General features: G+C 42.2%; 1 protein-coding gene and 2 pseudogenes across 2 annotated transcripts; 2 read left to right on the top strand and 1 right to left on the bottom strand.

The window, feature by feature from the left end:
- Positions 1-2,450: 2,450 nt before the first annotated feature.
- Positions 2,451-20,661, bottom strand: LOC112827154 (zinc finger protein 334-like). 2 transcript variants are annotated; one of them, XM_073880324.1, is made up of 7 exons: positions 18,867-20,661; positions 18,127-18,185; positions 12,228-12,357; positions 11,842-11,934; positions 10,329-10,550; positions 8,453-8,515; positions 2,451-3,975 (listed from the first exon to the last, which is right to left on the bottom strand). In XM_073880324.1, exons 2-5 carry the CDS (start codon positions 18,139-18,141, stop codon positions 10,501-10,503), a joined length of 288 nt encoding a protein of 95 aa, XP_073736425.1. In that variant the 5' UTR covers positions 18,142-18,185; positions 18,867-20,661; the 3' UTR covers positions 2,451-3,975; positions 8,453-8,515; positions 10,329-10,500. The 2 variants fall into 2 exon arrangements, with proteins under 2 accessions (XP_073736425.1, XP_073736426.1); XM_073880325.1 differs by having other exon boundaries at positions 12,228-12,312.
- Positions 6,217-7,230, top strand: LOC112827132 (exosome complex component RRP43 pseudogene; annotated as a pseudogene).
- On the top strand, positions 14,786-15,580 carry LOC112827255 (small ribosomal subunit protein eS1-like; annotated as a pseudogene).
- Positions 20,662-22,713: the final 2,052 nt, after the last annotated feature.

The raw sequence follows: 22,713 nt of genomic DNA, 5'->3' as shown, positions 1-22,713 counted from the left end.
TAATCAATGTGGAAAAGCTTTTAGCTTAAACTCAAAACGTACTCGACATCAGAAAACTCATGATAGAAAGAAACCCTAAAAATACAGAAAATGCAGAAAGGCATTTAGAAAGCACTTACCTTTGGGTTCAATTTCCAATTCTAACAAAAGAGATCAATGTGGAAATTTAGTCAAAGCCCAATTCTGTGTAAAATATTTGAGGAATAGAAATATGTATATGGTGAAGAAACAGGGAGATGTGATTAGAAATGTACTTTATATATTGCACTGACTTGATTCTTTGAGCAAAAATGGCTAAATGTGTTCAACCAGAACTTGAAATTGGATAAGGCTGTTCCTATCATGAGAAGTAGGCTAAGAGATGGAGCGAAAAGGACATCTATTTTGTTGTCTGTTCATATTCTATTTTCACTGGATGAATAAAAAGCATATTTTCAATGGAGGCAGCTGTCTAAAAATATACACTTTTGTAGGGAGATGAGGCAACGTGAATCTAAGCATAAATACAGAAAACAAAAGGCTTCTCTTTGGAATCACAACTATCAGAAAAGAAGAAACTTTGCCAGGGGACAGGGAAAAATGAAAAGCTAATCATGATTAAAGAAGCTAAAGGATAGAGAGTTAAGAGGGTAGACATGAGAAATCTAAAGGTCACTGGTTGCGGGGTGAGGGGGCGGTGATGGCTTCTGCTGTTAGTCTGAATGGATAGAACTCCGGAACTCCCAGCTTCCCTGAATGGTTAGCACCATCCTTAGATGTATTTAGAGAACCAAAAGGAGGTGGACAAATTGCACCAATTCTAGTTAGATTCAGGACACGGAGAATCTATTACTTGTAGTGTTATTTGAAATAAGTTGATTTCCTGTATGCTTTAATGAATAAATGCTAAGTCTTCTAGTATATGCTAACACTGGTGTGTAATGTTGAATCCATTCAGGCCTTGGGTCAGACAGAAATCTAATTACACTTCCCTCCAATCTGTTCCCATCACCACTGGTGGTAACTTTGCCACGTTCAGCCAAGTGGGACAGGAGTGGTCTAACAAGTCTGTTTAAGGACTGGCCTCAATGCACAGAAAGTGATGGGAAGACAACATTCAGTTTCTTCTTTGGTGGGGGGTGGTCATCCTCACCTCTCTCTCCTTTCCCAGATATTACAGTGGCTGCCACAGAGCTAAATTGTTGTGATCCCCAGATGTGGCCCCTCCTTGTCTTATTATGTGTTTATCTCTGAGAAAGTGACATATGTATAGCTTACCTTTTGCAAACAAGACCCCTTTATGGCTTTATAGGTTAAGTTATATATAAGCTGAAAATGCAACTGAATTAAGTTTTAAAATGAGTACAGAAGAAACATTATCAATACAACTATGGAAATAGAAGTGGTTATTGGGATAAAGAGAAAAAATTGGGCACCGGACTCCTTACAAATTCTGGTTCTTAAAATTCTAGGTTAGAGTTAAAACTAAACAGGAACTATTTCATGTGTTTCAAATCTTTTAAGATTTCCAACATGGCTCCTATCAGGGTCAAATTGATAATTCTAAAGTCTGTATTAGAAGAAAAGAAAGAAGCTTCATAGAACAGACTAGAACAGCTTGTTCTGAAAAGTCTAGAACTCCAAATTTGCCATCACTAGACTCAATAGAAACCTAGATCTCAATAAAAAATTCTTAACATCTATTCTTTGGATCTGCTGCCATGTTTCCTGGGGGCTACCACTAATTATAAGCCATAATTCTCCAATTACATGAAAAAGAAAAAATAAAAGGCTAGCCATTATGCAAAAGTTAGCCTATTTAAGACATTATAGAATTCCAGCACAAATTTTTGTTTTGTTTATTTCCAATTGGATTTTAATATCAAAACCATATGAGATATTTATATCATTTAAGTAACGAGTTGGTATGATAAAGAAGGGAGAAGTTATAAATGCTTGTCTTGTATTTAAGCTTAAAATGTCATCTGAACACTAACATAGTGTATATGCAACTAATGTTTTTGTTTTTAGTTATTAAATCCTTATTTACATTGAGTTTTCATCGTCACACATTTGAGGATATAATCTATGTTTGTGGGTTGACTTGGGTTTTAAGTCTTAACCCCCATGTGCAGGGGGTTTTTCCATTACTCTCACACGACTACCACACTCATGACACTTCTGACACCAACTGTGGGGGGAGGGGGGGTTTCCACACCAAGCAATTCTGTGATGTGAGCCAGGTGTCCTATAATTTAGCTCAATTCTGGTGCTATTTACTTGGAGATAGTGTCAGATCCTATGGGTCAAGGGCTCAGTCCCACAAGACTGCCCCACCATGCCAATCACAAGTCCAGGTTGTCACCTGTGCTGACCCATCAGCTATAAATCAGAGGTCTATGGCCCCTTCTACAGTTTGATTAATTTGGTAGCGCAGATCATAAAACCCAGGAAAAGTTTATTGCTGCTTACCAGTTTATTATAAAAAAAATAAAGCGTACAGATGAACATCCTACTGGAAGAGAGGTGTAGGACCAAGTATGTGAGAGAAGAGGTATGGGGCTTCCATGTCCTTTCCGGGGGCACCACTCTCCCAGCACCCCCATAGGTTCACCAACCTGGAAGGTCTCCAAAGCCCATGGGATTGGGATTTTTAAGGAGGCCTCACTGTGTAGGCATGATGGATCATTAACTCCATTTTCAGCCCCTCTCCCCTCTCTGGAGAATGGGGTGTGGGCTGAAAATTCCAAGCTTCTAACCATGGCTTAGTCTTTCTGGTGACTATCCCCCAACCAGGAGCCCACCAAGAGTCCCCTCATTAAAAGAAAAGACACCACTGTCAGCTAGGAGACTCTAAAGAATGTAGGAGCTCTGTGCCAGGAACTGGGAGCAGAAATCAATATACATCTTTTCTATTCTCTCACACCCTGGTACCTGCAAATGTGAACTTATTTAGGAATAAAACCTTTGCAGATATAACCAAGATGAGGTCAAAAGCCAGCAATGATAATTGCTATTAGATGAATGTTTTAACTTTATTAAAGATTAAATTACCTCTGTGAAGACCATTCAACTTTCACAGACTGCAAAACTGGAGTAAGTACACAGCTTACTGTTATCTGTGTACACCATACAAGCAATGCTGGATATTTACATGAAATCAGTGGCTACCTCTCAGACGATTTGGGGATTTGGGGGCAGGGGGAGTCTAAATTTAAAAATTACCAAACTAGATTATCATGGGCTACAAGAGTATCAACGTAATACCTTCACAGAAAGGAAATCTGCCAGCTGCTAATAAGTCTGTCTCTATTACACATTCTGAGGAAATAACCATAGGATGGGCCTGTGGTTCAACTGGTGGAAATAAATCCTTTGCGAGGTAGACTCAGGCCCAAACTCCATCTGTCTCGTGACCATTACAGAAGTCCCTACTCTGACATGGCGGTGTTTGGGAATCAAAGAATTAGCATTATATTGGAGCCAACATCTAATGACCCTTGGAGATCCGAGTATTTCCCTTTCTCCAGGGCATAGTTACACTGGTAAATAACCACAGCTCCCTCTGGGAAGGCCTGGAGGAAGACTCACACTGTCTCCTATGGGTACATTGCAGGCCCTTATTCAAAGGTCCTCCCTGAAGCTACTTTGGGCCTAGGAGTGGACTTAGGTTTGGGAACTGAAGAAGGTACAGTGAATCTCCACTATAATCACTCATCAGGCTTCTGTCCAGGAGACCCAGACATTTTCCACCTATATGTCAAGCTATACCTTAGAAGGCTGCCCATATTCGGGTCTCCATGACCAATTAGCCATCACCAGCAGGCCAAAATCCTCTGATTACCACTCTGCCCTAAGGCATGTTATGATCACTGTCCACTGTGTCTCCAAGGGTTGGGTGCTGACACTTGGCCTCTACCACTCCAGGATCTTATTATTTCCATTCTGACAGTCTGTTTCCTGGGGCCACTTCTGGCACCAAATATGCAATCAGTCCTGTTAGGAAGGAAGCAGTACATTCAAAAGGCATGAAAGAAAATGGGATGAATAGATTCTTTACAAGTGTGGGCAGGGCTAGGGGAAACTGACAAGGATGGTAGGGGGCATACAGGGCTAGCAACAGGGGGAAGTGTCCACTTTCCCTGCCTTGAAGAGGACAGGGGAGTGTGATGACTTTGTAATGTGTCACATTGGCTTGGCTGAGCTATATTCCCCAGAATTCCCCTCCCTGTACATTTCCAGTGAGGTCTTGGGTGAAATTTGGGAGGGTGGAGATGGAGAAGTAGTTATCAGAGTCCATTTGAGCCACTGTGACAAAATGTCACAGACTGGGTAGCTTACAAGCCACAGAAATTTATTTCTCCAAGTTCTGGAGGCTGAGAAGTCCAAGATGAAGGTTCTTCTGGTGAGGGCTCTCTTCCTGGTTCACAGCTGGGGCCTTCCCACTGTGTCCTCACATGCTGGAAGGGGAGAAGGGTCTCCGTGGGGGTCTCTTTCTTTTTCTAAAAATTTTTAAATTTTTTAAAAAAGATTTTATTTATTTATTTGAGAGGTGAGAGAGAGAGAATGAGCATGAGTGGGGGGGAGGGGCAGAGGGAGAGGGAGAAGCAGACTCCTCACGGAGCAGGGTAACAGACATGGGGCTTGATCCCAGGGGGTCTCTTCCATAGGAACACGGATCCCACATGATCTCCCAAAGGCCCTACTTCCTAATACCATCACCTTTGTGGGCAAGGATTCAGCATATAAATTTGGGGGGGATGCATTCACATCATAGCAACTGTCATTTTGTTTCTTTGCTCAGAAAGGCTTCTGTAGCTCACATATGTTGTTGCTTATCTGCTGGCTCTCCTTGCTGGCATGGGTCAGTAGACAGGCTGCTCTACCTTCCCCAGTACACTCCTCCCTCGAGCTACCAGGCCATTTCTCTTACCTTTAGTGCAACTTCTTGAAAGAGTTGTTTGTATTCATTGCTCCCCGTGTGTCTCCTCCCATCGTTCTTGGAACCACTCCATTTGTGCTGTGGCTACATGTAGTAGCCAGCCTCTAAGATGGCCCCAGCAGTCCCCACCTCCTGCTTTCCTGCCCTTGTGGGGTCCCCTCCCACCTGATATCAAGGTGGGTCTGTGTGACCAATACAACACGGGGATTGTGATAGTTATCACTTCCACAGCCAGGCTAAAGGGAAACCGTGGCTTCTGCCTTGCTCTCTCTTGGGTCCCTCACCCTGGGGACTGCCAGTCGTCATGTGGTGAGGCCATTAAAGAAGCTCTATGAAGAGGTCAAGTGACGAAGAATGGAGGCCTCCTGCTAACAGCCATGTTGGAAGTGGACCCTTCAGCCCCAGTCAAGTCTGGAAATGACTGCGACTCTGGTCAACATCTTGATGGCTAACTCATGAAAGACCCTGAGCCAGAACCACCTCCATTGCTTCCAGATTCCTAAACTACAGAAACTCAGTGAGATAATCAATGTTGGTTGTTGTCTTTAAGTTGCTAAGTTTGGGGGCAATTCATTACACAGCAATAGATAACTAATATATTACCCTGCATTATGGGTTGAAGCACTAACCCCCAGGACCTCAGGATGTGACCTTATTTGCAGCTTAATTAGTTAAGATGAGGTCATACTGGAGTAGAGTGGGCCCTGGTCCAATGCCGACTAGTATCTTTACATAAAGGGGAAATGTGGACACAGACAAGCAGGAAAGGAGAATGCCACGTGAAGACTGGGTGATGTTCTCATGAGCCACGGAACTACCAGAATGCAGGAGAGAGGCCTGGGACACATTCTTGCCAAGAACCTTCAGAAGGGAGCATGGCCCTGCCGATCCCTCATCCTCAGACTTCTAGACTTCAGAACTGTGATACCATAGATTTCTGTTGTTCCAAACCACCCAGTTTATGGTACTTGTTATGGCCCCCATAGAAAACAAATATACCCTCTATGCAATGTACTTTTTTGCCTTTGGCTACTTTTAAGATTTTTCTCTTTATTAAATTTGGCTTTGATTTTTACATGTCTTGAAATTTGACGTTGATGTGCCTTGTGGTTTTGTTTTTACCCTGCCTGGGGTTCAATGGATTTCTTGGATTTGTAGATTTACCATTTCTATCAGATTTGAAAAACATTCCTCCCAACACATAGTTTTTCCATCTGTATAATGTTAGATATAAATAAAGAAAAACAATACAGTAATGAGCAGAGTCTTGTGTTGCCACAGAACCCAAAGCAAGGGCACATTTTCGGGCGGGAAGATGGCAGCCAGGTTCAAAACTGTGGAACCTCTGGAGTATTACAGGAGATTTTTGAAAGAGAACTGCCGTCCTGATGGAAGAGAACTTGGTGAATTCAGAACCACAACTGTCAACATAGGTTCAATTAGTACTGCAGATGGTTCTGCTTTACTGAAGCTGGGAAATACTATAGTAATTTGTGGAATTAAGGCGGAATTTGCAGCACCACCCTGATAAAGGATATGTTGTTCCTAATGTGGATCTACCACCTCTGTGTTCATCGAGATTTCGGTCTGGACCTCCTGGAGAAGAGGCCCAAGTGGCTAGCCAGTTCATTGCAGATGTCATTGAAAATTCACAGATAATTCAGAAAGAGGACTTACGCATTTCTACAGGAAAGCTTTCTTGGGTTCTATACTGTGATATCATTTGCCTCGACTATGATGGGAACATCTTGGATGCTTGCACATTTGCCTTGTTAGCAGCTTTAAAAAATGTACAGCTGCCAGAAGTTACTATAAATGAAGAAACTGGTGTAGCAGAAGTTAATTTAAAGAAGAAAAGTTATTTGAATATTAGAACTCATCCAGTTGCAACTTCCTTTGCTGTATTTGATGACACTCTGCTCATAGTTGACCCTACTGGAGAGGAGGAACATCTGGCAACTGGAACCTTAACAGTAGTAATGGATGAGGAAGGCAAGCTATGTTGTCTTCACAAACCAGGTGGAAGTGGGCTGACTTATGAGTCGAGCAGTTACCAGACACAAAGAAGTAAAAAAAACTGATGGATGAAGAAATTAGAGCACGAAACCCAAATAAACAACCACCACATTTTCAAAACAGATTTGTAAAAACTGTATTTGTTACACTGTGCACAAACCTTTTATACTAAATAAATATCAAACTACATTCTTCAGGAAAAAAAAAAAAGAACCCAAAGCAAGTAGGCAAGCAGAAGGTATAACTGGACAGACAGCTAACATGCAGACCTTTAGCACATGAAAATTTCTGAAACATACAAAGCAAGAAAGTACTAGAACTGAGGGGAAAATATAGACAACTTTGATACAACTTAAGAAAAAAATTCCATCAATAAAGAATATAGTTTTTTTGTTTTTTTAAGTAGGCCCCATGTCCAGCATGGAGCCCAGCATGGGGCTCAAACTCATGACCCTAATATTAAGACCCAAGCTGAGATCAAGAGTCAGATGTTTAACCAACTGAGCCACCCAGGCACCCCAAGAATATAGTTTTAAAGTCAAAGATAATAAAATCCATTCTCAAAAGCAACCATGGCTTTGAAGTAACTATGAGTAAGTTTCAAGAAAAAAAACCACACACACAAATATAGACACACGTACATTTACATATATGTACACATTCATAATACATGCCTACACACCTGCGGACGTATACGTATGCCAATTTTACCACTTGGATAAACCCGCTTCATCTTCCCCGGGGCAGAATGCACAACAATGTAGCAGAGGCTAGGAACGGGCTTAGGGAAAAATCCCACTCATGGAAATGAGGATTTGAAGGAAAAACATCTCCTACTAACTTAGTGGCAATCCTGCCTAACTGCATGTATATATCCAATGTAATTCTAATTGGCATTACAGAGGCCTTTTTTTCCCCTCAGAATTTGGTAACGAATTCTTGGCGAATTCTAAAGAACACTTCAACGAACACATTTATTAGAAAAAAGAAAGAAACAGAAACCCTGTCTGTTGACATATTCAAACCACTGATAGAATAGGGGTGAGTGGATACCAAGCAACACCAACACCAGGGAGACCAACCCTTTCTGGATTCAAACACCATCAGCAGGGCGCCTGGGTGGCTCAGTTGGTTAAGCAACTGCCTTCGGCTCAGGTCATGATCCTGGAGTCCAGGGATCGAGTCCCACATCGGACTCCCTGCTCAGCGGGGAGTCTGCTTCTTCCTCTGACCCTCCCCCGTCTCATGTTCTCTCTCTCTCTCTCTCATTCTCTCTCTCAAATAAATAAATAAAATCTTTAAAAAAAAAAAAGTGTTTAAAAAAAAAAACAAACACCATCAGCATTCTCTTTACTACTCAAATCTGCTTATCTCTGCATTTTTCTTTTCCTACTGCAATTGCTCTTTTCTTGGCTGCAGGGAGCTTCAGGATCACATATTAGCTGTCCTGTGTCTATTTCTCATCACAAAAGTCCCATGAGGGCTTTGGTAAGCTCGGCTTTATCAAATGCTTACCTGTGGCATTCCCACTGTGGGCCTGGAGGGTGGAGTACCAGTAAGTCCTCTTAATTGGTGCCTCTGCAGATAAGGGGTAAGAATCTGTTACTAAAAGGCTAAGGAGTCGGGGAAGACAAAACCAACCTGTCTAATCTGAGCATTGAAAACACCACAAATTGAGAGATTCTAAATTAATTATCATAGGAACAATTGATACCGATTTGTAATGAAGTAAGGTTAGATCCTCACACCTCATCACATACACTGCCAAGTAAAAGTGTGGAGAAGACTAATTTCACTTAAATAATGTTTCATTATTTTAAAAGGGAGGCACACTTGGCATAAAGTCTGATTGTGGAATGTTTTAATAACTCACACCGAGTATTTCACCACATGGATTAAACACACTCTATTTCTCTCCTGTGTGAGTTCTCTGATGTAATAAGGGCTCATATATGGCAGAAAAATGTCTCACATTAATTGCATTTATAAGATTTCACTCCTCTGTGCATTTTTATAAGGCTTTAACATTCTGTAGATTATTTGATGTGTTACTTTGTTGGTCACTGCTTCTCTGGAATTTACCCCTTAGGAGCTTTCTGATGTAAAAGGAAGTTTGACTTGTGGCACAATGTTCTCTTGCATTTATTACATTCGTAGGGTTTCTCCCGTGTGTATTTTCTGATGTTCAGTTAAGAGTCCTCAGCCGATGGTAGGTTCTTCCACATTCACTCCATTCATAGGGTTTCTCTCCTGTGTGAATTCTCCGATGTACTCTGAAGGCTGACTTACGGCAGGAGGATTTCCCACATTTGTTACAACCATGTAGTTTCTCCCCAGTGCGAGTTCACTGATATTCAGTGAAGGAGAACTTCTGGGAGGTTTTCCCACATTCGTTACACTCCCTGGGTCTCTCTCCTGTGTGTCTCCTCTGATGGTGAGTGAGGGCTGACTTCTGGCAGCAGGTTCTCACACATTCAACACAAGCGTACGGTCTCTTCCACATAACGTTCTGATGTTCAACAAGGTGTGATTTTTTGCTGATGGCATTCCCATGTTCATTACACTGAAAGAGATTCTCCTTTGTGTGTGTTCTCTTATGTTTGTTGCAGTCTGACTTCACCATGAATGCTCTACCACATTTATTAAACACACCATGTTTCTCTCCTTTGTGTGTTCTCTGATGTATAATGAGGGTGGACTCATGACAGAGAAATGTCCCACATTCATTACATATGGAGGATTTCTCTCCTCTGTGAGTTATCTGATGTGCAATGAAGGCCAATTTAGCACACAGAAATTTTCTACACTGACTGCATTCATAGGGTTTCTCCCCTGTATGAGTTCTCTGATGTACAACTAGGGTGGGCTTCTTAGAAAAGGTTTTGCTACATTCACTGCATTCATTTGATTTCCTTTCTGCGCACACCCTCTTCTGTGTAATGAGCTGCCCTTCTGAAGGTTTTCCTCCATTTATGACAGTCAAGAGGTTGTTATTTCAAAGTCTGAATGTTCTGATGCAGAATAAAGTCTTCATTTTGACTTCTGCCTTTCTTAACTGGATCATATTTGTGTTTTGTTTTGTTTTTTTTATTCCAGAATGACTTTTCTCACTCTTAGAGTGGTGGTTTCCTATATCCACTGTATTCATCAGGAATCTTTTTAAAATAGCATTTCAGGGGTGCCTGGGTGGCTCAGTTGCATAGGCATCTGCCTTCCACTTGGGTCATGATCTTGGGGTCCCGGGATAGAGCTCCACGTTGGGCTCTTTGCTTAGTGGGGAGTCTGCCTCTCCCTCTGCCCCTCCCCACCACTTGTGTTCTCTCTCCCTCTCTGTCTCAAATAAATAAATAAAATCTTAAAAACAAACAATTAAAAAAATTTCTTTAAATACCTTTTCATTGCAACAATTACTTCTGAATTAGTCTTCAAATTGGCTCCACAGGGATCATATTTGTAGGGTATTTTTCTTGAGGGAACAATATTCATGCCCAGATTAAATGTTTTCCCAAATACATTATTTCTTTCTGTAATCAGTGTTTTATTATTGAGGCATAAAATTTGCTTCAAATGCTGCTTTGGATTTCCTTGTCTTTCTCTAAGACATCACCAACTTCTAGGAAAGAACACAATTAACAGTAACTTGTGAGCCCTTACACATTTGCTATGAAATGAGAGTTACAACTGCCTTGCAGTGGGGGATTCGACTTCAGGCCCAGCCTCCCAGAATTAAGGACATTTCAAGGGCAAAATCTCCTCTGTGGTTGATGTAGGAGAAAACAAAACCAAAAACCAAAACAAAACCAAACGCCCACTCAACCCCCCAGCCTGATTCATAGGGCGAAGGGAAGAGGAAACTACCTTTGGCACAGAACAAGTAAGAGTCACAGGGAACAGTGAGCACAGAGCAAACTGCGAGTAAGGCTGACAGAGGCCTGAGTAAGACAGGCAGGAGTCGAGCAAGCACTTGGAGAAGACAGGGAGACAGTGGGACCTGGACACACAGACCTCACTGACCTTTGTCAGTAGGACAAAGAAACAAAAAGCCGGTGTGAATCTGAAATTTTGGCAGTGACACGGGAACTCTGGAATTTGCACAAATAAAAAGGAGAATGTGGGCTGAGCAGGGCGGGGACTATGGCGAGGCAAGCATGATGTCTAGAGCACCTGCATGACCCTGAGAGTGAGTGTTTTCTTAAATTTGTGCCCGAGATGCTTTGTTTGCCTCACCATAGTCCCACCCTCGTGGGGCTGAGAATGGAGGGTGAAACTGCAATTTCTCAGTTAAAGGATAGAGAGAAAAATGGAAAGTAACTAGTACATCATGTAAATCAAGCAAGATTTCTTTTTCTTTTTTAGAGGCGGGGAGGGGCAAAAGGACAGAGAGAATCTTAAGCCGACTCTGTGCAGAGCATGGAGCCCAACATGGAGCTTGATCTCACAACCCTGAGATTGTGACCTGAGCTGAAATCAAGAGTTGGATGCTCCACCGACTGAGCCACCCAGGCGCCCCAAGATTTATTTCTCTCAAGATGGATCTATGAATGTCTGAATATACAACAAGTCTATGACAATGGTTGGTGGCGGGGTGGTCAGGTAGGCAATAGAGAATGCCACAGAAATAATGTGCAAGGTACGGTGAAGGAGGGACTGGGTTCTGGGGATATGTAACTAAGTGGCAAAAATCTTTATAAATTTTTCAATTAAAGAGAAGAGTATATTTATTTGGGGATGATGTTTTATGTATCTGCAGCATGACAATGATCTAATCCTCCATTACCTCCAAGGTCTGGGGCCTATAAAAAGAGATTCCTGAGAAACATTAGAAAGATGCCAACTATGATCAGTAACGGCTTTGGAACTCTTCTTTCCACTGGTTTCCACCTACTCGGTGATCAGTTACTCACCTGGGTAGTTCTGACCTGAGAATTCCTCCACTATCCATGGCTCTTCTCCTTGCCCCAGTTTGAAGATCACATCTGGTTTGCTAACATGATACCCTGTTAATGGGAAATAACACAGAACTTGGACCAAGCTCTTTGGACTTCAGGGACTCTGAAGGATGAAGAGAGCACAGTTTTAGAAACTACGTAATGAGGATGCCCAGCAGTTCATCAATAAAGCTAGAACATTTGGAGGAAGGCTGGGAGGGGCAGTGGATACACACACACAGTTCTACTGCCTAAATCATCTTTCTTCCTGATGCTCAAGGCTAAATAATTAAATTCAACATGTTTTTGCGACACAGAGCAAATGCATGCTCTTGGGAGCTAACCAGGGAAGCTGTACTCACCCACGGAGACCAGCTGTCTGCAGTTTTCCAGAATCACAGCCCTGTCCAGGAGCCTCCGAGTAGGACACAGTTGCTGCCACTCCTCCTGGGGGGTGAAGTCCACAGTCAGGTCCTTGGATGAAACTGATCTCTGAAAGAATATGTTCAATCCAAGGTGAATAGAATCCCATTGGATTCTTGGGGTGCCCCCTACCCTTTACTTGGGAGACCGCTGTTGTGAATAGTGGAAATCCATAAAGAGATATTTGTTAGCAAGAATTAGAGTTTTATGACCAAATTTATATTTTAGAAGCAATGCTCTAGAGCACAGGGGTCAGCGAACTATAGTCCGTGGGTCAAATCTAGCCCGCTGGGAGCCAAATTTGGCCATGCCCATTGGTCGACACATTACCAACCTGCCTTCATACCACAGTGACTGTGCTGAGTGGATGTGACAGAGACCATGTGGCCCTTTGAAACAATGTTTGCTGTCCCCAACCCTAGAAGAATGGCAAATGGCTTAAAGGTCAAATTAGAGGGAAAGAAAACTAGGACCACACTGTGAGTCATGCCCACGGGTAGTTCTAGTGGGGGTGGGAAGGAGGGAATAGACCCTACATGATGAGGAACAAGGGGATTTGGCCTCTAACTGGTTGTGGGAAATGTAATGTCCAGATTATTTTGCATGATCAGCTGGTAGTACTGTATGCTGAGATTAGGAAGACAAAACCAAAAAAGAACTGACCACAGAAAGCTAGTGCATTGCTATTTAGAATGTTATGCTTGGGTCTGTGGAGCATACAAGTAGAGATGTCCAGCTGGATATTTGGTTCTGAGCTCAGAAGACGGAGAAGACAGAGTGGTAAGCAAAAGCCACAACTGAAGGCATAAATAACAGAGAAGACCTCTATGAACCAATATGGAGTGATTTTCGGGCTATACTGTTAAGTGAAGAAAGCAAAGTGTGAAAGAATATCTATAGTATGCTACCTTTAATGTAAGAAAGAAGGGAATATAAGAAAATGTACAGCTGACCCTTGAACAACATGGGAATTAGGGGCACTCATCCCCTGCACAATCGAAAATCCATGTGTAACTTTTGACTCTCCCCAAAAACTTAACTACTAATAGCCCACTGGTCATCCAGAGCCTTACTGATAACATAAACAGCTGATTAACACATATTTTGTATGTTATACCTATTTTATACTGTATCCTTGAATAAAATAAACTGAGCTAGAGAAAAGAAAACGTTATTAAGAAATATAAAGAAGAGAAAATACATTTATAGTACCGTGCTGTATTTATAAAAAAAAAAAAAACTGCATATAAATGGATCCACGCAGTTCAAATCCATGTTGTTCAAAGGTCAACTGTACATGTAGCCACTTGTGTGTAAGAAAGATAAACAAAAAGATAAACCGGAAACCAGTGAATGGATTACCTTCCAGAGGTATATGGGAACAGATGGGAAGAATAGAGGAGCAGGAATGGGAGATGGATGGGGGGAGGTGACAGTTTTCTAAGTATATCTTTCCATATAGTTCTGCTTCTTAGAACTATGGTAATATCACACACCCCCAGAATAAAAAGAATCAACCAGGATGTGGAATCAAGACCCCATATGGAATATGAACAGAAACAAATGAAACTAACTATAATAAAATTAAGTAACTACAGTGAAGGGGGTGAGAAAGGAAATAAGCAACTTTGGAGAAGAAGGTTTTGACTACATTGCGTAAGGCTAAAGAACGGCACGCAGTGACACGCTAGTCGGGAAATTCGTTTTTCACATGGGGTGTGGATCAGCGATTCTTTAACACCCTCATGTGTATCCTTGAACGAGCAAATAAGTAAATACAACGTAGATTGTGACAGCCAGGTTTCTCCCTGTCAGACAAAGGGGTTATAGATCAAGAAAAAGAAAAGGATAGAATGAACCCAAGAAAACGACTGGCCAGTAAAGTGTCAAGGTCATGAGAGAGAAAGACGGTCCGAGATTGCAGGAGGCTAAGGAGACGTGACAACCAAATGCAATGGGGAATCTTAGGTTGGATCCCTAAGCTGAAAAGGACATTTCTGGGACGACTGGCAAAATTTCAGTAAGATGGAGAGTAGCACTGTATTGATGTAATCTCCCTGGTTTTGATCGCTGTGCTATGGTTTTCAAAGATCAGGGGAAGCAGATGAAGGGTATGTGTGCTTTGTGTATTATTTTTCTAATTCTTTTGTAAGTCTAAATAAATAAAATCTTAAAAAAAATGATCTGAGCATATTACCGTACTCCATTTTACATTTGAACACACAGTATTTTTATGCTTTTTATATAGGGAACACTGTATTTAGTTCAGATTGGAACTTCAGGGATTTCCACTTCTTTTGAAAAATACTGCTAATGGCCATCCTGCTCATGGGGCTTGAATCATGAAACATCGCACCCACGTCTGTGGGAATTTTTAACTTGTCACATTCACAGGGATTCTACCTACAGGTATACACATCAGACTACCTCTCTGACTTACTATAGTTGTATGTGAGCGTTCCATGTTAAAATACATACTGCCCTTTTGGCTCCCTGAGCAGCGCCAAGGCGGTCGGCAAGAACAAGCGCCTTATGAAAGGCGGCAAAAAGGGAGCCAAGAAGAAAGTGGTTGATCCATTTTCTAAGAAAGATTGGTATGATGTGAAAGCACCAGCTATGTTCAATATAAGAAATATTGGAAAAACATTAGTCACAAGAACTCAAGGAACCCAAATCGCATCTGATGGCCTCAAGGGTCATGTTTTTGAAGTGAGCCTTGCTGATCTGCAGAATGATGAAGATGAGTTTAAAAATTCAAGCTAATTACTGAGGATGTTCAGGGCAAAAACTGCCTAATTTCAAGGTCATGGATCTTACCCGTGACAAAATGTGCTCCATGGTCAAAAAATGGCAGACCATGATTGAAGCTCATGTTGATGTCAAGACTACTGATGGTTATTTGCTTTGTCTATTTTGTGTTGGTTTTACTAAAAAAAATCAGATTCGGAAGACCTCTTATGCTCAGCACCAACAGGTCCGTCAAATTTGGAAAAAGATGATAGAAATCATGACCCGAGAGGTACAAACAAATGACTTGAAAGAAGTGGTCAATAAATTGATTCCAGACAGCATTGGAAAAGATATAGAAAAGGCCTGTCAGTCTATTTATCCACTCCATGATGTCTTCGTTAAAAAAGTAAAAATGCTGAAGAAGCCCAAGTTTGAATTGGGAAAGCTCATGGAGCTTCATGAAGGTAGTAGTTCTGGAAATGCTACTGGGGATGAGACCGGTGCTAAAGTTGAACGAGCTGATGGATATGAGCCACCAGTCCAAGAATCTGTTTAAAAGTCAGGCATTAATGGTGACAAATAAAAAATCGTATTTGTGGGAAAAAAAATAAAATACATACTAACTCCTTTTTTAATTAATTAATTCAATTAATTTGCTTTTATTCCTTTACATCAGGGAATTTTACTGATTTTTAAAAATTATGCAAGTAGGTTCCATTACCTATTATTTCCAAAATAAGATGAAGGGAAGATGGGTTTTAGCTAGGATGTCTAGGAAACAAAGCTGAATCTTATAGGAGGGGCTCCAGCCAGAGCAGTGAGGGTGGAAAGAAAGGATGTAAGCAACGTGGGGTGACGGGCGGCACCACCCTACCCACCACTTCACTACAAGCCCAGACAGGCAGCAGGTCTCTGAGCAGGAGCATTCGGCCAACACGTGGGACCTCGCCACAAGGGCCACATGGATAGTACATGGAGCGGTGAGAGGAAAGGGAACGTTATCTGTCCACTTCCTTCTCATGTCCCACTTCCCTTCAGTCAAGGTTCACCCTGAGGTGAGTTAACTTGCCCACACTTCTGGGCTGCATTGTCTGGTTCCAGGATGTCTCCCCCAGGAAGCCAGATATCACACTTCTCGTGTTGTTTTATCCAGGTCTATAGGAGGGGCAGCCCAGCATGGGTGCAGTATTGACAGAGAGATAAAGGAGATGGGTGAACATGAGGTTTGTGTCCTAAGAGACATTACAGGAAGTGTCCTGGGTCTGACCCCTCACCATGCTTTGTGTTGTCTGCGTAATGTCTAGTTCCTTCACCAGTTCCTGAGCTCCCCGAGGACAGAGACAAGATCTCTTTTATTCAAGCTGTATCAAAAGCATCATGCTGCGCATAGTGTTTGGCATACACTGGCTTGATCTATATGTAGCTGTGGAATGAAAAGGTTCATAGTGGTAGGAATTAAAAAGAAGAAAAAACAGGTCATGACATGAATAGCCTTATCGGTCACACCAATGACCAAAAGAGCCTGGGAGTGGTGTGGAACCACTGCAACAATTTCTGTATTAAGAGACATGACTAGATTGGCATTTTAGGGGGATCACTCGGTGTGAACAACAGTCTTCATGTAGGGAAGGGAAGGAGGCGGGCAAACGGAGAGAGTTATTATGATAATCCAGGAGAGAAAAACTGAGGGAGGGGAAGAGGGCATGGAGGACAAAGAACAAATTCAAGAAACATTTACGATGGGGCGCCTGGGTGGCTCAGTCATTAAGCGTCTGCCTTCGGCTCAGGTCATGATCCCAGGGTCCTGGGATCGAGCCCCGCATCGGCCTCCCTGCTCAGTGGGAAGCCTGCTTCTCCCTCTCCCACTCCCCCTGCTTGTGTTCCCTCTCTTGCTGTGTCTCTGTCAAAAAAAATAAATAAAATCTTTTAAAAGAAAAAGAAACGTTTGTGAGACAACATTCGCAAGACTTGATAAGTGGATATAGAAGGTGAGGAAAAGGAGAGCTTGAGCTGGGCCCCATTATCTGGCCTGTCTAACCTTCCAGATAGTAGGGGCCCTGATAGGGAATGAAGAGAAAGAAGCAAACTGAAAAGACTGGAAATGTTATTTCCATTTTGAACATGAGGACTCCAATGGCCTTCTGGACGTGCTTATAGAGATGCTCAGCAAGTCTCAAGCTGAGGTGGAAAAAGACTTCAGAGCATATAAAGCTGCATGTCAAAACCACAAAGGAGATGAAAAAAACCCAGGAAGAATAATGGGCTAGTAATGTAGGGAAGAAGATTCTATAAAAGATATAAAGAGAGCCAAGAGAACCATGTGGATGATATCAGAGATCATCAGAGGTGCATGTCAGGGAGGGGATGGCCATACTGCCAAATGCAACACAGAGTTCAGTGAAGCACAGACTGGAAAATACCCGTTGGGTTTGGAAATATTTAGGCTACTGCTAAGTTTTACCAGTACAGATCCATGGGAGTGTGGGGGCAGGGTGGGCAGATCCAAGACTGCATGAAGTGAGTTGAAGTGAGACCAGCAAGTGAGGAAGTTTTACCCACAGGATAGAAGACGGAATTGTTCCCTCTACAACCTGTTTCAAAAGTAGAGCTGAAAGAAATAGTTACAGGACACTATTTGAGGAATAGGTGACCCATTTATTCTCATTTTTATCCCTGGATCATACAGAAGCATCTGAATGGTGTCTACTCAGAGGACAATGAATTGGTCCCCTCCAATAACTGAGTTTTGCCTGCGTATGAAAGTTACGGGAAACCCACTGCATTTCTTTCACGATGTTCTTGCCAAGACTGGCCCTTGTGTCATTTATTCAAAGATCATCTAAGAAAATGTTTGGATATAAATGACAGGAAAACCATTCAAACAGCCGATGTAAGACCTATCTCATATTGTCTGGGCCCTTCTGGATAAGTCTACAGGAACATATGATTTCTGTATATTTATGTCAATTTTTCCAGCAGTGATCTGATACTCTTTTTCCTGATGCTTTATTTTACATATTTCTACCATTTCATTTGAATGTACACATTACTAGAAATGTCTTTGAAATCCACTGTAAAATGTGGGAACTAAATCCCTAAACAACTTACCTGGGATTTGTTCATTTTCGGATGCTCTTGAGAATGGGCCAGGAGTTGGGATACCAGACCTGGGTAAGGAAGAAGAGGAATATAATCATGAGAGGTCTGGCTAACTCAGCAGCTCTTAGGATTACCTATCAAGAAAATGGTCTTATGACCAATCCGGTGAAGGAATATCCGCTTGTCCATTTATAATTCTGAAATGATCACAGACAACTTTTCTTACTCAGTGAATATAAACAATTATTTTTTTTATGGAATTACTGTCAACTTGGGCCTTGGAAAAAATTAAAACTAACCTGAGTGCAATAATAGATTGGATCAATAAAATTCAGGATATACACAGTTTGGAACATGATTCCAGCATTAAAAATAATACTAGGATAACAATACTTATTGGCACAGAAAATGTTGAAATTATGTCATTTACCTATTTTCCTACTAATATTTTTTAGCCATTTGAGAGCAGAGAATCCAAGAGAAGCTCAGAAAGGAATGCAAGTGCTTTAAGATGTTTGCCTTTTTGTCTGGTCTCCCTCAGACGCAGTTTCACCAGAGGATCTTTTGCTAAGAAACTTGTTTTAACTTAAATGTGGTAGAGGACAGAGCCCTGACCTGGAAACTGAGATGTGAATTCAGTTCTTGGCTATCACTAGCAAACTGCATAACCGGAGAAGATATCTGCCTCCTGAGTCCTAATTTTAAAATAAAGCAAAGTTACACAGTTTTAAAAAAAACCTTCTCTTTACCTCCACTTGTGATTCTACAAGGGGGACATCTGATGAATCCCAGGTTTGGTGTTGGACGTGGTTTGAGCAGAAAGAGTGGAGATTACAGGGAATGACACATATGTGCTTGGAAAGTGATGAGAAATTATTTCCTTAGCTATGGCTGGTACCCCTTCCCTCCAGCCCACACCCCCACAAATACTTCAGGGAAGCGTCTTTTCCTGTCCCATCTGCACCCTGCCTTTTCCCTTCTTTTGAAAGTTGAACTAAAAGTTTTGCTGAGCTACAATATCCACGGTCTCTGATATGGTGTTATCATCCAGACTTTGCTCACACTGGAGAGGAAAATTCTGCCCAGTAACTTGAATACGTTCCTTTCAAGGCTTCTTCTGCTTCCACACTGAGATTCTAGGGAGAGGTTTCTGTTCAGGAATATGTTCTCCTAGGTGGGATTTCTGTTCCTGGGGACTGCTGCTTTTTACTTCACAGGAATGGTTTTGTTTCAACCTGGACCTTGGAGCCACATTTCCATTAGCTGGAACCTACACTTGGAGTCCCAAGGGTCAAGTGCCTGGTGAGCTGGACTTTTTCTAGAATCTAATCAGGGCTGCTGAAAAGTGAGACAATGCTTCAGGAGCAGGAAGAGCCTAGAACCCTCATTTTTGCCTCGTGACCTACGGAAAACAAGTCAAACGGTCTATCAAAACATATGGCACAATTGCTTCTTAGGGACACACGCAGGACAAGTCACTGTGCCAGAGAAAACTCAATGGGTGTAGGTAGAGGAAGAGGCATACTACAAAGATCATGAGACCAGGAGTAAAACAGACCTAGTTTGAAAACTCAATCCATTCACTTTAGCTTTCTGCAAATGACGTTTTTAAACGTGCTCCAACAGGGGAAGTAATGCTGTCCCTACAGCCTGGTTGGGAGGATTGAATGAAATGTCTAAAATTCTTCGTAAAATGATAGCAGGGAATACTTATGCAGCACATACTATATTTTTGGCTTGACCTTCGGATCATTTTACCCCGGAACAACCCTTGTGAGGCAAATATGATCACTATGCTCATTTTACAGGTGAGGAAACACGATTAGTCTAAATAACATGCCCAGGGATGCAGTGCTGTTTTGTGACAGGACCTGATCTGAACCCAAACATACATGCTCTTAAAACTTAATGCAATGCTGCCGACACCTCCGCCCCGACCCTCTCAAGTCCCTCAATGAACTCTTTCTCGTCCAGTCAATTCTGCACCCTGGCCCTTCCCTTCAACGGCAGCTCGCATCTTTCTCCTAACAAATACTTAGTGTAAAATAACTAACATAATAATAATAGTATTTATTTCTCATCATGAATATTTGTTCACTTCCCTGCTGCCCTCTAGCACTTTTCAACCCAGCCCGGCAGGCTGCAGATCCACGCGCATCAGTGAAACTTCTGGAATCAGACTTTAGCCATTTGGATGCACAAACCTTTCACCCTCACAAAGCACCTTCTTCAGGCAAAGAAAGGCTGCAGAGAGCGCCCGCCCTGAGGCCTGCGGGACAGGAGGCCAGCCTGGCTCTCGCCGCTCTTCTCCGCGACCAGCGGAAACCCGCTTGGTGACTCCCTCCCGAGGGAGGCGGGGAGAGCTCGCGCCCACCCTCCACGGACCCGGGCCAGCTCCGCCCCGCCCTTCCCTCCGACCCCCGAGGGCCCGGAACCCCCTGCCAGTCCTTCTTCTAACTCGCGGTTGCACCCGCTGCGCTTCCACTTTGCACGAAGTACAGGTGAGCGCGGAACCCAAGCAACTGGAGACTGCAGGACGCGTCCCCGGAAGAACCCTGAGAACGAGAATCCGCGCCAGGCGGAACGCCAGGATCAGCACATGCGCAGAAGCAGCCCCCGGGCCGCCCTTCCAGGGTTCCCCAAGGGGCGGTCGGCGCCTTTTTGAACTACATTTCCCATAAGGCGCCGCGATACCCGCCGCCTGCTTAAGGATTCTTCAAGGAGCGTCTGTTTTGATTACCGGGCTTGATGAATTGCTATGAACCATTAACACAAGAAGAAAAGTTGCCTGTTAACTTCATCGAAGACTATAGCTGAGAAGCGAAGATTACAGACTATGAAATGTCCACCCACATGTTAATGATTCCAAAATCTTTATCTTCCTCCTAAACTTTCCTAAAGAGCACCAGAGCCGTTTATCTTATTCTTTCTACTGTTTTCCCCCTCTGAGCATCAGAAAACACACTGGGGAATAACGCTGCAAACATTCTAAACGCGAGAAAGCCTTCTTTATATCTGAGATCTCGTAGGGGAGCAATCAGAAGAATGTAACCAATACAGGAAAGCCTTCACCTGTTTGGGTGGATCCATATAAACATGTTGAATGTGTGAAAGCATTGTGGAATTCAGACATTATCTATCCAAGAATTCACGCTGAAAGAAAATTTACCAGTGGGGAGTGTAGTAATAAAAAAAAGTATGATATACTCTTAAATAAAACAATAGGCAAACACATATATGAAGCATAATTTTATCTTTTACATATACATGTTTAGATAAAGATATGCACATTTAAGTAGGTATTCATTTAGATGAAATTTAGAAAGATATGCTCCAAAATTAACAATGGTAATCCGTGGGGTATGAGATTATTTAGGAGGAAGAGGGACCTTCTCTTGTGCATATATATATATTTTCTATGATTAAGTAAAATGGATGATTTTTCCATTTTGTGTATGAAAGATAGACAAAGTGAAATGGAAATATAAAGGCATTTTTGGCCCATTAAGTTGAATTTCAAGTGTGTGTGTCTGTGTAAAGAGAGAGAATAGAATACACACACACGTACAAATAGATCTTCATTGAGATAAGCCCTGGAATTGAAAATATTAAATGTTCACTACTTATAGGTACAGGTTCAGGTTGATAAGAAACTTTTATTTTTGATGTTAAGTATTTTTCTTTTTAAAAAATTCCTTAATGTCTCAGTAACTTCTGTCTTTCCTCAAATCATTCTTTCTGCCACCTTGCCATCTGCTGTTAACTGGTCATCTCATCTGTGGTGGACATCAGTTGGTTTTCTTGGTCCTCCTTACATCCATACTATCTTAACAGCACTTCATTTTTTCCTCAGGAGAACTACCACACTTCCATTAAGGTCTGCCACATACACATGCATAGGTACACTGCACAACTCCAGAGGATTCATCCATTTAGATTGCTGAATAGTACCTGCTGAAATTGAGCAGTGCCAAACCTATACAACTGTCAATGGCAGCCATTGAATGATGGGCCAGTAAGTTGCCCGTCCCACTCCTGGCCTAGGTGGAGCCGAGTCTGTCTGATATGGAAGCCTTGAAGCAATTGCCCATTCCTGTTGTGTAGATCTCTGGAGTTATCCTGGTTCTGGTTCTTACCAATTCCAACAAATTCCTTTTTTATGTAGCTCTTCAGAGATACTTTGTGTTGCCAACAAAGAACCCCAATAAGTCACAATCCACACCTCAAGCGTTCTTCAAACTGGAAACCAAATCACAGCAGAGGGTCTTGAGTGTTAAAACTAAAGCTAGTCTTTGTTCGTTATCCATCATTTAGTCACCCAACAATTATTTCTGGATACCTGCTATGTGCCAGGCACTGTTCTAGGCTCTGGGAAACAAGAGTGAAAAAGCCCAACACAGTCCCTGCCTTTATGGGATCTGCCTATTCAGAATCTGGTGAGGAAGACCACAATATTTATTAGCCACAACTAGCTATACCATTTCAAATAGCTATAGAGTTCCAAATTGTAAGGAGCTCTGTGAGGGAAAAGAATGGAACGCTGTGTGGAAGATATTTTTAAGTAGATAGCATTTATTTTAGGCTTGCGAAGTGCAA

Source organism: Callorhinus ursinus, unplaced genomic scaffold, assembly GCF_003265705.2.
Source record: "Callorhinus ursinus isolate GAN/ISIS: 27379988/994484 unplaced genomic scaffold, GSC_fseal_2.0 scaffold38, whole genome shotgun sequence".
In the NCBI taxonomy this organism is placed as follows: domain Eukaryota; kingdom Metazoa; phylum Chordata; class Mammalia; order Carnivora; family Otariidae; genus Callorhinus; species Callorhinus ursinus.
This window is presented reverse-complemented; position numbering and strand designations above follow the sequence as displayed.

Coding starts and splice junctions, on each gene's coding strand:
- LOC112827154 (XM_073880324.1), bottom strand. Junction 11,935..12,227: donor CAGACAGCTGGTCTCCGTGG/GTGAGTACAGCT, acceptor TCCCATTAACAG/GGTATCATGTTAGCAAACCA. Junction 10,551..11,841: donor CTCAGGTCAGAACTACCCAG/GTGAGTAACTGA, acceptor GTTCTTTCCTAG/AAGTTGGTGATGTCTTAGAG.